This window comes from Lepisma saccharinum, chromosome 17 (genome assembly GCF_977018435.1).
Source record: "Lepisma saccharinum chromosome 17, izLepSacc3.1, whole genome shotgun sequence".
Lineage (NCBI taxonomy): Eukaryota > Metazoa > Arthropoda > Insecta > Zygentoma > Lepismatidae > Lepisma > Lepisma saccharinum.
Window position 1 is genome coordinate 50,185,748 of NC_139245.1, and position 15,004 is coordinate 50,200,751.

General features: G+C 39.3%; 1 protein-coding gene across 2 annotated transcripts in view; it reads right to left on the bottom strand.

Moving 5' to 3' along the window:
• Positions 1 to 7,757: 7,757 nt before the first annotated feature.
• The window catches only part of LOC146001742 (uncharacterized), a 95,523-nt gene continuing 88,276 nt past the window's right edge, over positions 7,758 to 15,004 (bottom strand). The window contains exon 3 of one of the 2 annotated variants that reach the window (XM_083139450.1): positions 7,758 to 8,772. In XM_083139450.1, coding sequence (XP_082995576.1) covers positions 7,764 to 8,772 — 1,009 coding nt within the window. In that variant the 3' untranslated portion in view covers positions 7,758 to 7,763. The remainder of the gene's footprint in view (positions 8,773 to 15,004) is intronic. The other variant, XM_083139451.1, reaches the window with a different exon arrangement.

The window sequence follows — 15,004 nt, forward strand, 5'->3', positions numbered from 1 at the left end:
AACAGAGTTAAGCAGTTACATGCCTTCATGCTCTTGTTTGGGCTCAGCTTTCACTTACCCATGCCTTTGATCTTGCAATTTGGTTACCATGAGGGTGGGGTTTTATCCAGTGTTTCTAGGCAAATCTATGGAACTTCCCGAGCTGGTCTCCCAATCTGTTACAAGGAAGGGTGAACAAACTCTTAAAAAGGACAAATGTTGAGACGAGCTGTTGCCCTTGCCTGCTCCTCTAGCCACTGAAAATATTTGGTACCGCCACCGATACATCGACTCAGCCCTACTCAAAACGAAAACTAAGAAGGATGCCTAGTTGGGAGGATGGATCCTCCTGTTCCTCCATTTCCCACACTGCTCATCATCACCATTCTTCCTCATTCTCACAATTAGCCAAAAGTGGCAGAAAGTGACTCTAGATAAGAGAATAACAAAATAAACCATTCATCCTCATTGCCATAATTAGCAAAAGTTATAGAAAAGCAATGTAAAAGTAGAAGAAATACATACATTTGGAAACTGTATATTAACTAAAGAAAATTATTGTTTCTGGAGAAAAGTCAATAACTTGTACATACTTTTTACAATATCATAAAATATATTGAGGAACTGATGTGTAAACTCGATTGTTCTAAACATATTGCAATTTTAAAATTTCTGAACAAATATTATATTGAAAATAATTGTAATTCCGGAAAGTGTATGTCTATCATTCTTGTAACAATAATTTATTTCTGGCGAGATCCTATATGCTAACACTGATCAATGCTGAACCATTGATTGCTTTGTCATTGTAGTGGAAAATGGATCGCTCGTTTTTGCACTGCAAGATTTTTTGCACAGTAATTAATGACATTTACCTGCCTCTTACCCCATGGATATCCACAGGATTTGTTCCTGGGGTGGCACAAATGAGGCTTTTTTTTTAAGGCTACTGCTACAAATTTTGTAGCTAGCTACAGTAGCAATACTTCTGACCACAGCCACTTACTTATATTCCCATCAAATCTTTGCTGCACACTGGGAAAAAAAAAAACATGTAACCTTGGGTATTGTTCAATATTTTGCAGAGGATTAGAAATTCAATTTCATTAACTATTTGTAAATATGTAGCCCCAATTTCTGTTGTGACTGCATTTTTTGTCATCACCTACTCCAGTCTTTCAAACGTCACAAAAATGTATCCACATTAAATTTGAAAATGCAAAATTCTAAATTTTCCCTCAAGTTTTCCTTGGTTCTTTGCTTTTAGATTTTCTACATACAGGGTTATTAGAAATGATCTTCCCAATTTCAGACACACATAAATAAAAAAACACTAAACCAAGGCAGTTTATTAAGATTTAAAAACACTTTACATGTAACGTTTCTACCCTCTATCAGGGTCTTACTCAGATGAAGAACTAAATTGAGGAAGACCCTGACAGAGGGTAGAAACGTTACATCTAAAGTGTTTATAAATCATACTAAACTGCCATGGTCAGTAACTTTGGTGTTTTTAATATGGAAATAAGGCTTCATTATATTAACATGTAAATCACGTTTAAAGAAACACAGATACAAAAGGTTATATTGACGTAAAGAGTAACTCATAACGATTTATTTCATTACCTCACAAGTGTTAAATGTGAGCACCTTTGGTAACTCGACACACATCTAACCTATAGTTGAGATCCTGCCAAACATACTGCAGCATATCACGATCAATTTCTTCCTGTGGTGGTTTGTTAAAGATAAGAGTCTACCAGCCACCACTTTCACAGACCATGCTTGATCTGCAAGCACACATCACAGATTCCATTGCGGAAATCGATCATGATGTGCTACAGAGTGTTTGGCAGGAACTCGATTACAGGCTAGATGTGTGTCTAGTTACATTGATCACTTGCCAGGTAATGAAATAAAACTTTATGAGTTACTCCTTACATTGACATAACCTTTTAGTATCTGATTTCATTAACTGTGATTTACATGTGTCTGAAATCAGGAAGATCATTTGCAATAACCCTGTAATGATGATTTATAGTTTTTCAACCTAATTTTTGTGAAAGAACGCAAATCTCTCAGTACAGTGTTTCTCTTCAAGCAGAATGGTTTGTCATAAAGTTGGCTACTCTCAACTGACACTAAAAATGTATAACGCCACATTAATGATTTGAGCATTTAGAAAAATTTCACAAAGTTGTCACATATCTTTGAAGAAATGTGAGAAACAGAAACAGGTTCTTTCTCTATTGAATTCTCTAATGACTTCTCAGTAAATTTTTTCAGTATAACTGATTTGGTACACATTGAACATACAAAAGGCACTACAACATTATGAATGTTTTAATGTTTCTTAATATATTACATATCTCTACATGATCTGTTGCATGTAGGACACAGAAAAGAATTCTTGAATATCAAATAATAATATTTTGCATGTAAATTATTTGTTACATCTTGAATGCACATAGGGGTTTTCTCCACTATGAATTCTTAAATTTCACATACCATGTGCCATCTATGTAAATAATTTATTACAAGTTCAACATTATGAATTCCTGAATGTTTTCTAAGAACTTGGTTACATGAAAGTGATTTGTTACACATTGAACAAACAGGGCTTCTTTCCATTATGAATTCTTAAATGTTTGTTAAAATAAAACATTAAAATGCCAACCAAGGCAAACTTTTATGGTATAAAAAATATACATAAAAAACGTAATGTTTCCACCCCCTAACAGGATGTTCTTCAGACGAATATTCACAATAAATTGATGAAAGATACAACCATCATCTTATATATATACCGCGTGAGGCACCTAAAAGTACCACCTGAAATAGCGAAGAAACCAGAAACAGTAGCGATGTGAGGTTTGCGGGAAACAATAATATCAAATGGGGCTCGTAAATCGGAGGTATGGGGTGGGTCGAAAAATATCGACAAATGGGGCATCTGGAGCAAAGTGATATTTTTTTAAATGGAACGATATACAATAACATGCATAATATAAAAGAGCACACGCAGAGAAACACAACGCTGTTGGTCTCATGCATCTACTGCACATAGGAAAGAAGATATGGCCATGTGAAAATATGTAAACAAACTAACAAGTGGCCCACTTGACCGTCAGTACCACGGCATGTACAAGTATGAGATGTCGGAAGCCATTGGACAAGATGATGACAGAACGTGTTAAAGGAAGAAAAAATACAGTAGACATCGTCAGCACCATGTATTTGACAGTGTTACAGCATAATGAAAATGACCAAGACAGTATGTCGAAGAACCACTGCGTAAGAAGCGAAAACCTGTCAAAGTGTGTGTTCAAAGTGGTGGCCGTCAGCTGCGATACAGGCAACGAGGTGCCCACGCAAAGATCGTTGCACAGAATGTAGCATCTCGTAGGGAATGTCCCTACAGGCCGCAGTAATGCGGTGTTGCATATCCTCTGGAGTTGTTGGCACATCCCGATAGACAATGTCCTTCAGCTTTCCCCACAGGAAAAAGTCTAATGGTGACAAATCTGGGGAACGAGCCGGCTATTTGACAGGCCCTCCATGTCCAATCTTACTTATTCCCTAAAAAAGAACAAAGTGGTGTCTACTTATACTATTGAAAACAAACCAATCCAAAACGTTTCCACCCAAAAGGACCTAAATATTATCATGGATGAAAAACTCACTTTTAATTATCATATTATTGCTACCACTAAAAAAGCCATGCGCCTTCTCGGTCTTCTATACAGATTTAGCGAAATTCAAAACCCATCATCTCTTGCTTTATTTTTTAAATCTTTCATCTCGCCCATCCTTGAATACTGTTCCCCAATTTGGGCAATGGCTTCAAAAACCAATCTCACCAGAATAGATTCTGTTAAGTTTCTTTCTTGCAATTGTTTGCCATAGAATACATTTCTTTCGACATGTATCCAAATCAGACACCATGGCTGCTCTGAATATTCACACTCCATCCTTTCGTCATGATCTAGCTGACATGAAATTTTTATACAAAATAAGAAATGGCAAAATCAGAACAGATCTCCTAATCAGTGAATTCACACTTAGGGTACCCCAAAAAGCTAACGTGCACCCTGCAACTCTTCCACAACCCAACCACTAGGCTATCCCTTCTACAACGCTCCTTGTTTTACAGGCTCCCAGAAACCTACAACAAACTTCCCCTGAATGTAGATATATTCCTTCCAGAACGTAATTCTTGTATATTACTGACGAAGAACATGTAAATCTATCCCATCTTGTTATTGTTTTTATCTTTTGTTATTTTTTGTTTCTACTTTATGTTGTTTCAGTGTAAAATGGCCAAATAAGACTGTATCTGAAACTCTGAGTAAATAAATAAATAAATAAATAAATGTATTTTCCACACATGCTGTAGCACGTCTTGCACTGTGAGCTGGGCACCCGTCATGTTTGTACCACATTTCCCTCCTTGTCTGAAGTAGTATGTCCTCCAATAGTACAGGCAGTTCATGTTGTAAAAACTGTATGTATAGGTCAGCATTCAGTGTCCCTTGTATAAAAAAAGGGCCAATGAGATGTTCACCCACTATACCACACCACATGTTCACACTCCATGGGCGCTGGCGTTCCACTTGGCGAAGCCAATGTGGATTTGTCACCGACCAATAGTGCATGTTCCTTAGGTTGACATTTTCATGATTGGTAAAAGTTGCCTCGTCAGTGAAGAGGATACGTGACAAATCGGGTGTGTCGTGTCGTAACATCCATGTGCAAAACCGAACACGGTCCACAAAATCATTCCCGTGAAGTTCCTGATGGAGGGAGATATGATATGGGTGAAACTTGTGTGTGTGCAGAATGTGCAATACACTTCGCTGACTCATCCCAGTATCCCTGGCAATTTCACGGGAGCTAACGTGCGGATTCACAGCAACAGCGGCGAGAACATTTGTTGCACCTGCGTCACCTGTAGTTGGCTTGTTCCGCACACGTGCTCGTGGTGTTACACTTCCGGTGTCTCTTAATTTAATAAATAACTTACCAAACAGACGTCGAGATGGCTGTCGTCTGTCCGGATATCTCTCTGCGTACACACGGTAGGCTTCTGAGGCATTCTTTCGGCATTCCCCATAAATCAGGATCATGTCCGCTTTTTCTATGTTTGTGAACACCATAATCTTCGCTCTTACCACTACGACTGCTTGCTATGAACTAACACGATCTCGTGGACCTGCTATCAAAACTTGCTCTGCGTAAAGGCAGTTCTGTCAGGCACCTGAGAATTCTTACATGCCGTGGTACTGACGGTCAAGTGGGCCACTTGGTAGTTTGTTTACATATTTTCACATGGCCATATCTTCGTTCCTATGTGCAGTAGATGCATGAGACCAACGGCGTTGTGTTTCTCTGCGTGTGCTCTTTTATATTATGCATGTTATTGTATATCATTCCGTTTTAAAAAAAATATGACTTTGCTCCAGATGCCCCATTTGTCGATATTTTTTGACCCACCCCATACCTCCGATTTACGAGCCCCATTTGATATTATTGTTTCCCGCAAACCTCACATCGCTACTGTTTCTGGTTTCTACGCTATTTCAGGTGGTACTTTTAGGTGCCTCACGTGGTATATAAAGTGAAAGAGGAGAGAGGAAACACTGGGTGGCCATGTTCAGGCATGGGGGTGTGGTTGCATTCATGGTTGATATGTAGGCCCTCTCCCATCTTCTACGTATTGAGGTGTTGGTGGATTGGGGATAGGAGTGGACGATCACTACCTGGAAGCAGTCATTAAAATATAATATTGTGGTGATTGGTGTGAATGGCAACAGCCAAGTCCAGTTTTTGGGTTGAGGAGCGGTGGTTGTTGATGCGGAGGTTCAGGGCTGTGGATGTTTCCCCCAGGTAGAAGCTCCCGCAGACGTTGCAGGTGAGAATATAAATTAGGTTAGATCTGTAGCAGGTTCCTTTGGGGAAGAGGGTGAATTTGCCAGTGGCAGTGTGGATCTGGAGGGTGCGGGAAGTGACAAATATGGGGCAGGTTTTGCATCTTGGGCGGTTGCATTTGTGGGTGGGTGCGAGTTGATTGTGAGTAGGTGGATTGTGGTGGATCAGGATGTTTTGGAGATTGGGAGGGCGTTTGAAAACAACTCTGGGCTTGTCGGGGCAGATATTTCTGGTGTCAGGATCACTGTGCAGGATGGGAAGGAGGGTACGTAGTGTGTGTCTGATTTTGTTGAGGTGGGGGTGATATTGGGTGACAAGTTCAGAGGGATTGGTGGCAGGTTTCTTGGTGGGAGTGTATGAAGCAGCTCGGGATATTTGTTTGGTAACCAGGGTGGAAGGATATCCACAGTTGGTCAAAGCTTGGTGTAAGCGGAGGTTATAGTTCTGTCGGGAGGTGGCTGAGGTGTTAACTCATTGACCTCTGAGGACCAGGGAGAATGGGATGGCTTTCTTGGTGTGGAACGGATGGGAGCTGAAGAAGTGTAGGTATTGCATATGGTTGGTAGGTTTGATGTGGATGGAGGTTTCCAAATGTCCTTCCTTCATGTGCACATCCACATCCAGGAAGGTGATTTGGTTGGTGGAGTGAGTCCAGGTGAAATTGATGGAGCTGAAGTGGTTAAGTTTGTCTAGGAAGGTGGTCAGGGAAGGTTCTCCATGTGTCCAAAGAATGAAGATGTCATCGATGAAATGGAGCCAGAGGAGAGGTTTGAGGGATTGGGTCTCCAGGAATTCTTTTTCAACTTTGCCCATGAACAGGTTGGCATAGGATGGAGCCATTCTGGTACCCATGGCTGTGCCCCGAATTTGGAGATGGTGCTTGTCCTCGAAGGTGAAGACACACTCCCAGTACAGAGTCCATACACAAAAGAACACGAAAGCACCAGTCCTTATCTTAGGACATTTCCTGTCAGGAATTCCTGAGTGTGGAATCTCCTGACAGGTAACTGACACTACCTGACAGATGATTGACAAATACCTTGTGAGAGTCTGTGCCTTATCAATTCCTCCACTTCCGGACAAAGACAGATTCCTTATCTCCTGCACTCCTTCCCTCCTCTATTCTTTCTTCCTTCTTCTTTCCTTGTTCCTTTCTCTATCCTTTCCACTCTTTCTAGCACTCCTTCCCATTCTTCGTTAATTTTCAGCCCCTATTCCAGATCATTATTTCTTGTTCTTTTTTCTCTATTTTATTGGCCTCTTTCTACTTGCTCACTATTCCTCTCTTCTCCCTCTATATCCTCCTAGCCTTCTCCCTTTTCATGTCATGTCCTGTTTCTTTTGTGTGCTTGAATATAGCATTTTTCTCCCTCTTTAATCTTACGTCATCCTTATGTTGCTTCAACCTGTCCTTCAGTCTCTCTTTTGCTTCCCCTATGTACACACATTCACATTCCTTGTACTGACCCTTACATATTATCCTTTCCTCTTCCTCCTCTCTGCTTTCTTCCTTCGTCTTGTTCGCTATCCTTAAAATACTGCAGCCTCCCTTTCTGTATGTTTTTATGCCCGCCTTTCTAAGTACTTTGCTTATCTTCTCTGTGGCTTTCTCCATACTCCTTATACCAAACCACCTCTCTTTGTCTATCTCTTCCCCTCTCCTGTTTCTTTATCTTCTTTCTTCTTCTGTTTACATCAAATCTGTCTTCCTTTTCGTACCCATTATTTTCTAGTTGCTCCCATAGCCTCTCTGTTTTGCTCTCTTTTCCTTCCATTACGATTGAAGATTATGAATTCTTGAATTTTTTCGAAGATACGTTTTCATGCAAATGATTTGGGCCATCTCTTCAAATGATTTATTTGAAAACAAGGTCCTTCTCTCCAATATGAATTACTGAATGTTTTGTAAGAACTTCCTTGCGTGCAAATGATTTGTTACATGTTGAACAGAAATATGGCTTCTCCCCAGTATGTATTCTTATATGTTTACCAAGATCATGCTTACGTGAAAATGATTTGTTACATGTTGAACACACATATGACTTCTCCCCAGTATGAATTCTTAAATGCTTACTAAGATCTGGGTTAAGTGCAAATGATTTGTTACATGTTGGACACACAAATGGCTTCTCGCCAGTATGTATTCTTAAATGTTTACCAAGATCATATTTATGTGCAAATGGTTTGTTACATGTTGAACATACATGGGGCTTCTCTGCATTATGCATTCTTGAATGTTTTCTAAGATATTCTTTCCGTGCAAACGACTTGTTACATGTTGGACACACATATAACTTCTCTTCCGTATGAATACTTAAATGTCTTACAAGAAATTTCCTCTCTGCAAATGATTTGCTACACTTTGAACACACAAAAGACCGTTGAATACTCTGAATTCTTGCAAGTTCTGCAACATTTTCCAACTCTATACATGATTTGTTGGATGTAGAACAAATTGGATCAATTCTTGAATGTGTTGTAAGAGTCTCCTTCTGAGAAAATAATTTGTAACAAGTGGAACAAGCAAAATACCTTCGACTAGTATCAGTTTGCGTATGAAACACAAGTTCACATTTGTGATGAAACAAATCACTACCATCATTGCAAATAGCACAACCCTCCGAGTTTGAAGACTTTCTAAATTCTTTCCTTCCTGTCGATTCTAAAGCATGTTCTTTATTCTTTGAGCTGGAACAGCTTGTGGTTGGAAGCATTGAACTGCATGAAGAAGAACTTATTTGTGGTGATCTGCATCTGAAGTTCTTATTTGAGACAGAAAAAGTCCTTGAGTGATATGAATGTATATCAGTATCCACGTATTTCTGATGAAAGGCACTTCTAATCAATGTATCATCCAGTGGTAACCTGGAAGAAGATATACGTCATTAATGGCAATTTATCAACAGAATATTTCAGAAAAAGTGCACAAATAACTTGTTCAGCTTTAAGTTACTTTCTACACTACTTTTCTCAATGCATATCCAGTTAGGAACCAAGACATAAAGAAGAATCAACGATTAATACCAAGTAAAAATAATATCTCAGAAACAAAGTAATTTCAAATATTCTGGTATTCCTAATAATAATCTGCTCTACTTTCCCAAAAGGAAACATGGTCTTTCTGTAGAAGGCACTAAATATATATTTCAGGCAAATCTTAAGAATAATGTGAAATTACATAGAAGACATGTTGCGAGACAGTGGTAAATGCACATAGTATTTCTGAATACGAGGCCTTAACTGTGTACCATACGTGATTCATGAAGTTACAGCTTGGTGGCACTGTATTCACCCATTGCAGTCAGGTATGTGCCATGCGCGGTTTCAACATGCCAGTAGTTGTGTTCGATACATCACAGACAGCATACACACAGCAGTGTTGTTAGCCAGATTGTCAGTGCACGTGTAGGAGAATGGCGCAGAGACACCATATGGATGATTTCATGCGTGGAAGAATCGTGAGACGCATATGGAAGTGTCAGGTGAACTGGATGTCGCTTAGCTCTTGCAGCTGCTACAGGGACCACCGTTTCAAGGTTTACAATGTACAGACGGTTAGCTGAGGAACACCTGTATGCCAGAAGACCAGCAAGGTGTGTTCCATTGAACCCAGTGCAAAGAGGAGCCCTTTTGAATTGGTCCAGGGAACATCACACATAGACCCAGGAGCAATGAGGTCATGTCTTGTTCACAGATGAATCCAGGTTCTGTCTTACCAGTGATTCACGACGTGTCTTCATCTGGAGAGAATCCGGAAAACGGTTCCGTCCAGCTAACATTACTGAACTGGACCATTACATGGGTGGCGGAATCATGGTGTTGCGTGGGATCATCCTGGGGTCTCGCACGCACCTGCATGTCTTCCCACGGGGTATCATCACAGGTCCGGGGTATCGGGATGACATCCTGGACCAGTATGTTCATCTGTTTCAGAGTGCAGTGGCCCTTGAATTCATCCTGATGGATGTTAATGCTCGTCCCCATCGAGCTGGCATAGTGGATGTGTATCTTTGAGACTCAAGACACCAGATGATTCGATTGGCCTAGTCGCTCACCAGACTTCAACCCAATAGAGCATGCATGAGACATGCTTGGCAAGTGAATTGCGCATCGCCAAATGGCTCCAATATCCATTCTCGAACTCAGGGAGGCACTGACCCAAGAATGGCAAGACATACCCCAGCCACTTCTTGATAACCTCATCCTCAGCATGCACGCGCATTGGGGTGCATGTCTTGCAGTGCGGGGAGATCACACACACTATTGATGTCCCTGTGCCACACCCTGTTTCCTGGACTAACACATGGGTACATTTCCTGATTTTCACACCCCTTTGCATTTTCGTCCCTGTTGCCCACTCTGTACCTTTTCTCACACTGTTTTCAGTCTGATACCATTTGCAATTCAACCTGCAATCCATATATGTGGTGGGGCCTCCCCCATGGCGCAGTGGTAGCGTCATTGCCTTGTAATCAAGGGGTCCCGGGTTCGATACCCGGTGGAGGCGCAAGTGGTTCGGATCCCACTTTAAACTGTAGGTCCAGTCCCGATTAGCCATACTGTGCATAAAGTGGACTTAAAACACCAAATCAAACCAAACCAAACCATATATGAGTGGTTCTCCATTTCCCCCTGTGATAAATACCCTTCACCGAATTATCCCTAACTTATGCACATGAGTGTATATATAATTTTTACTGAATGAATATTTCGTATTTCCAAATTCCTTTCCATATAGGTTCTTTCCAACTGGTCTTTTTGTTTGCTCCATTGGAATAGGCCTTTTTAGAAATCAGAATCAAACCAAATACTAATTTCCAATGTCCTTCAACAACAAGCAAATAATTTAAAAGAAAATTTTCTTACATAATTTAACATGAGACTTAATGAATTAGAGTTGTATTTCAAGTCGAAGGGTAGAGGGTGTCTAATTTTCATTATTTATTTTATCTTGCATGTACGTTTGCAGAGCTTTTGGCAAGAGTAGCACCTTGTATCTCTGCCACCTGGTGAAGGCACGCTGCAAAGTTTGGGACATGTGACGGTTACAAAGAACAAACATTTTTCAATTGCTTTTTACAAATGGCAGACTCTGAGGTTGGCCCAATCAAGGTCACTTGTTCCTCTTTGCAGTGTTTCTCCTGTGTCCCATTTTCTTTGCAATGGAAGAGTGGCAGGCTGATGCAAATGCTGATTTTATGGGTGGCATGATGTGTGCATCTGACAGTGTAATAAATCTGCTGTTTGTACCATGTTTTCAGATCTCGTGATTTGTCCCTACATCTGGAATGGTATGTGTCTTGAACTTCACTACTGTCTACCCTTGGGTTAGTGACAGGTCTGGAAGATATGTGTCGGTATTTGTGCTTTGAATTTCAGTAAATTTACATGTGCTTGTAAAACTGATCCACCATTTTACTGTAAATAGTTCTGATTCAATTGGTATACATGTGTATAATAAAAAAAAATGGAAATTTTACTCATTCCTCAAAGATAAGATGTTAATGAAGAAATTTCATAAGGAAAACAGGTACTTTTTCAAGAAACACATCAAGACATTGCTGGGTGCATTCAATAGTCAGAGCAAGATATCTGAAGAGATTTTGGAAGAAAAATGCACTTTATTATTATTATTATTATTAAGAAAATATTGAGATAATAAAAACTACATAATGATTACATAATTTTCTAACAAAATATACCTTTCTTGAAATGTTGTTGTATTTTACAACACGTGTATTAGTCATTTTGTTGCTCTAAAGTAAACAAACTATTTTTATTCCATTAACATTTGTTGCATTATTTTAAATTACTTGACAAGAAAAGTTTATTAATTTATTCCCCAAACTTCAGGAAATATGCATCGAAATTACAGAGAAACAGATTGACATTCTTGTTATAACAGAAACGTGGTTAACTTGCAATATAACGGATAATGCATTGAAAATTCCAGGTTATGACTTAATACGCTCTGATCGCCATTACAGCATGGGTGGGGGTGTCTGCATATACGCACGGGAAGGACTAAAACTGCATCCGTTGTCTTTCGAAATCGAAGGAGAGTTTGACGTTGAGTACCTTGCAGCTACGGTTGAAATAAAAAAGGAACGTCTCGGTATTTGTGCCGTATACAGGCCTAAGCGTATTCCATATACCAGTGATCGGAACGCTACATTTTAAAAGTAGCTTCGCTACAGCTACAGCTGCTCTTCCAAAATGTAGCTTCGCTACAGCTACAGCTACATTTACCAAAAAGTAGCTCGCTACGCTACTCCTGTTCGCTACTCGCTACTTCGCTACTTTTTGCGCTACTTCTGCATAAAAAAATGAAAACAACGATATGGGTATTAAGAAAATCCCCTACTACTGGTAAATAGATTCTGTTATTTATTATCATGATTCCAGTCATTCGATAATTTTGATAGCAATGTTACTTCAGTTACTTATTTTTACAATAGTTTTTGAGAATACCATACCTATGCAAGTGGCATATCAATTCAAATTTTGATATATGAATATTGCAATTAGGGTGTTACCCAATTTAATTATTACAACTATACACAAATCAAATTTGGTAGGATTACGTATTTATGTTCACATCAACATATTTTTCTTGAGAATAAATATTTCATTTTTTATAGACTGATATAAAGTCAGCATTTTGAATGAAAAGTACCTGAAGCCCTTTGACTACAAAAGAGCCCCAGGTTCAATACCCAGCAGAGGCACATAGTGGTTAGGATCCAGTCTCGATCAGATTATTTATGCATAAAATGGACTCAAAACAAAAACTAGGAAAAACGCCAAGTTGGGAGGATGAGATCCTCCATTCCCCACACTGCTCATCATTCATCATTCTTCCTCGTTCTCACAATTAGCCGAAAGTGGCAGAAAGCGACTATAGATAAGAGAATAATTAAATAAACCATTCATCCTCATTGTCATGATTGAGAGAAGTGGAAGAATAGATGAGGAGGTAAACAGAAGAGGACAAATCAATGGTGGTGGACTATATCAAAGCGTTCGAAGAATAATATGGAATAGGGATATACCTATGAAATGCAAGAAGGTAATATGTAACATACTATGTGCCAATAATTACGTATGGAGCAGAGACTTGGACAATGACATAGAGAGACAAAGAAAAGATGCAGGCAGTGGAGATTAAATTTCTAAGGAGTCTTTTGAGGAAGACTAGAAGGGATAGAATAAGAAATGAGGAGATCCGACAGACGGTGGGTGTAGTGAAGCTTTAGGACAGAATAGATCAGGCACAGATGAGATGGTTTGGACACATGAAGAGGATGAATGCAGAAAGACTACCAGTAAGAGCTTACAATGCACAAGGAGTGGGATATGGCCAAGGTGTCGGTGGAAAGAGCAGATAGTGGAGAGTGTTAGGAGACAAGATTGGAACACCTTGGAAAGAGAGGAGTTGTGAAAGACCAGGAAAAAATGGAGAGGCTTGACTTCTATGCCGACCCAGCCAGAGGCAGGAAACAGCGAAGGATGATGATGTCATGATTAGAAAAAGTTACAGAAAAGTGACGGAAAAGTAGGAGAAATACATAAATTTGAAAACTATGTATATTAACTAAAGAAAATTGTCGTATCTGCAGGAAAGTCAATAACTCGTACATACTTTTTGCAATATGATAAAATTATTGAGGAAACTGAGTGTTCTAAACGTATTGTAATTTTAAAATTTGTGAACAAATACTATCGCGAAAATAATTGTAATTCCAGAAACTCGATCATTCTTGCAACAATAATTTCTTGCTGGTGAGATCCTATATACTGACGATGGTCAATGCTGTTAACGTACTGAGCCATTTATTGCTGGCACTATTCCCTTGTCAGTGCAGTGGATATTCCATTGCTCGTTTTTGCACTGCAAGTTGTGTCTTACACAGCAATTAATGACATTTTGGTGTCTCCTACACCATGAATATCCACAGGATTTGTTCCGGGGGTGACGCAAACGAGGCACTTTTTTCCAGTGGTGCAGCAAACAAGGCAAAATAGCGATGCAGCTAAAAAAACGTAGCTGTTAGCAGGAATATATTCATATATGTCAGTTAGTTATCTGGATATCTGAATTCTTCAGATACTAATTAAAGAAATTACGCAGATATCTATAATCTACAATCTAGATAATCTGTATCTCCATGTAATAGACTGTCTTTATGAACCTTCCGCAAAATTAAGGGTTATTGTCGATTTTTTCTGACGCTGTTGCCACATTCAAAATTCACCTCAAAATGCCGAGAAAAAATGTAGCTGTAGCGAAAATTCGCTACAACTACAGGAATTTTGTAGCTTCGCTACCGCTACAACTACAATTTTCAAAATGTAGCGTCGCTACAGCTACAGCTACAAATTTTGTAGCTAGCTACAGTAGCGACGCTACAAGTAGCTCGCTACTTCTGACCACTGCCATATACACAGTTGTCAATTTTAGAAGATATATTGACCGAAATGTATCCCTTAGTTAATGACCTTGTTATAGCTGGAGATTTCAACATTAATTTCTTACATCCAGACTGTGCTGACGTCGTTTACATTCAAAATTTGTTTAATCAATTTCAATTAACGCAAATAATCAATAAACCGACCAGAATAACCTCCACGACTAAGTCATTAATTGATCTGACGTTTGTCAGCAACATGCAAAATATAATCCAACATGGTGTCGGTGAGCCAGTCAGCAATAGCAATCATAGAATGACCCACGTTGTACTTGCGTATACCAAACCAGAAAGCGTGAACAGAATTATATACCACAGAAAATACGGTGATATTGATTATGATAAATTCGTGAAGGATGCAGAAAAAATTAACTGGGGAAAAATATATAACACCGATAACTTGGATATGAAAGTAGAGTATTTCAATACCGATAACTTGGATATGAAAGTAGAGGATTTCAATGTCAACTTACTTGATCTCTTTGACAAGCACGTGCCAGTTAGTAAAACACGAGTTCGTAACAAACGTATGCCGTGGATTACATCGAATGTGAAGCTGTTGATGAAACTAAGGGACAATGTGTTTCGTAAATTCAAGCGAATCGGAACTGAATCTGCATGGAAGGAAT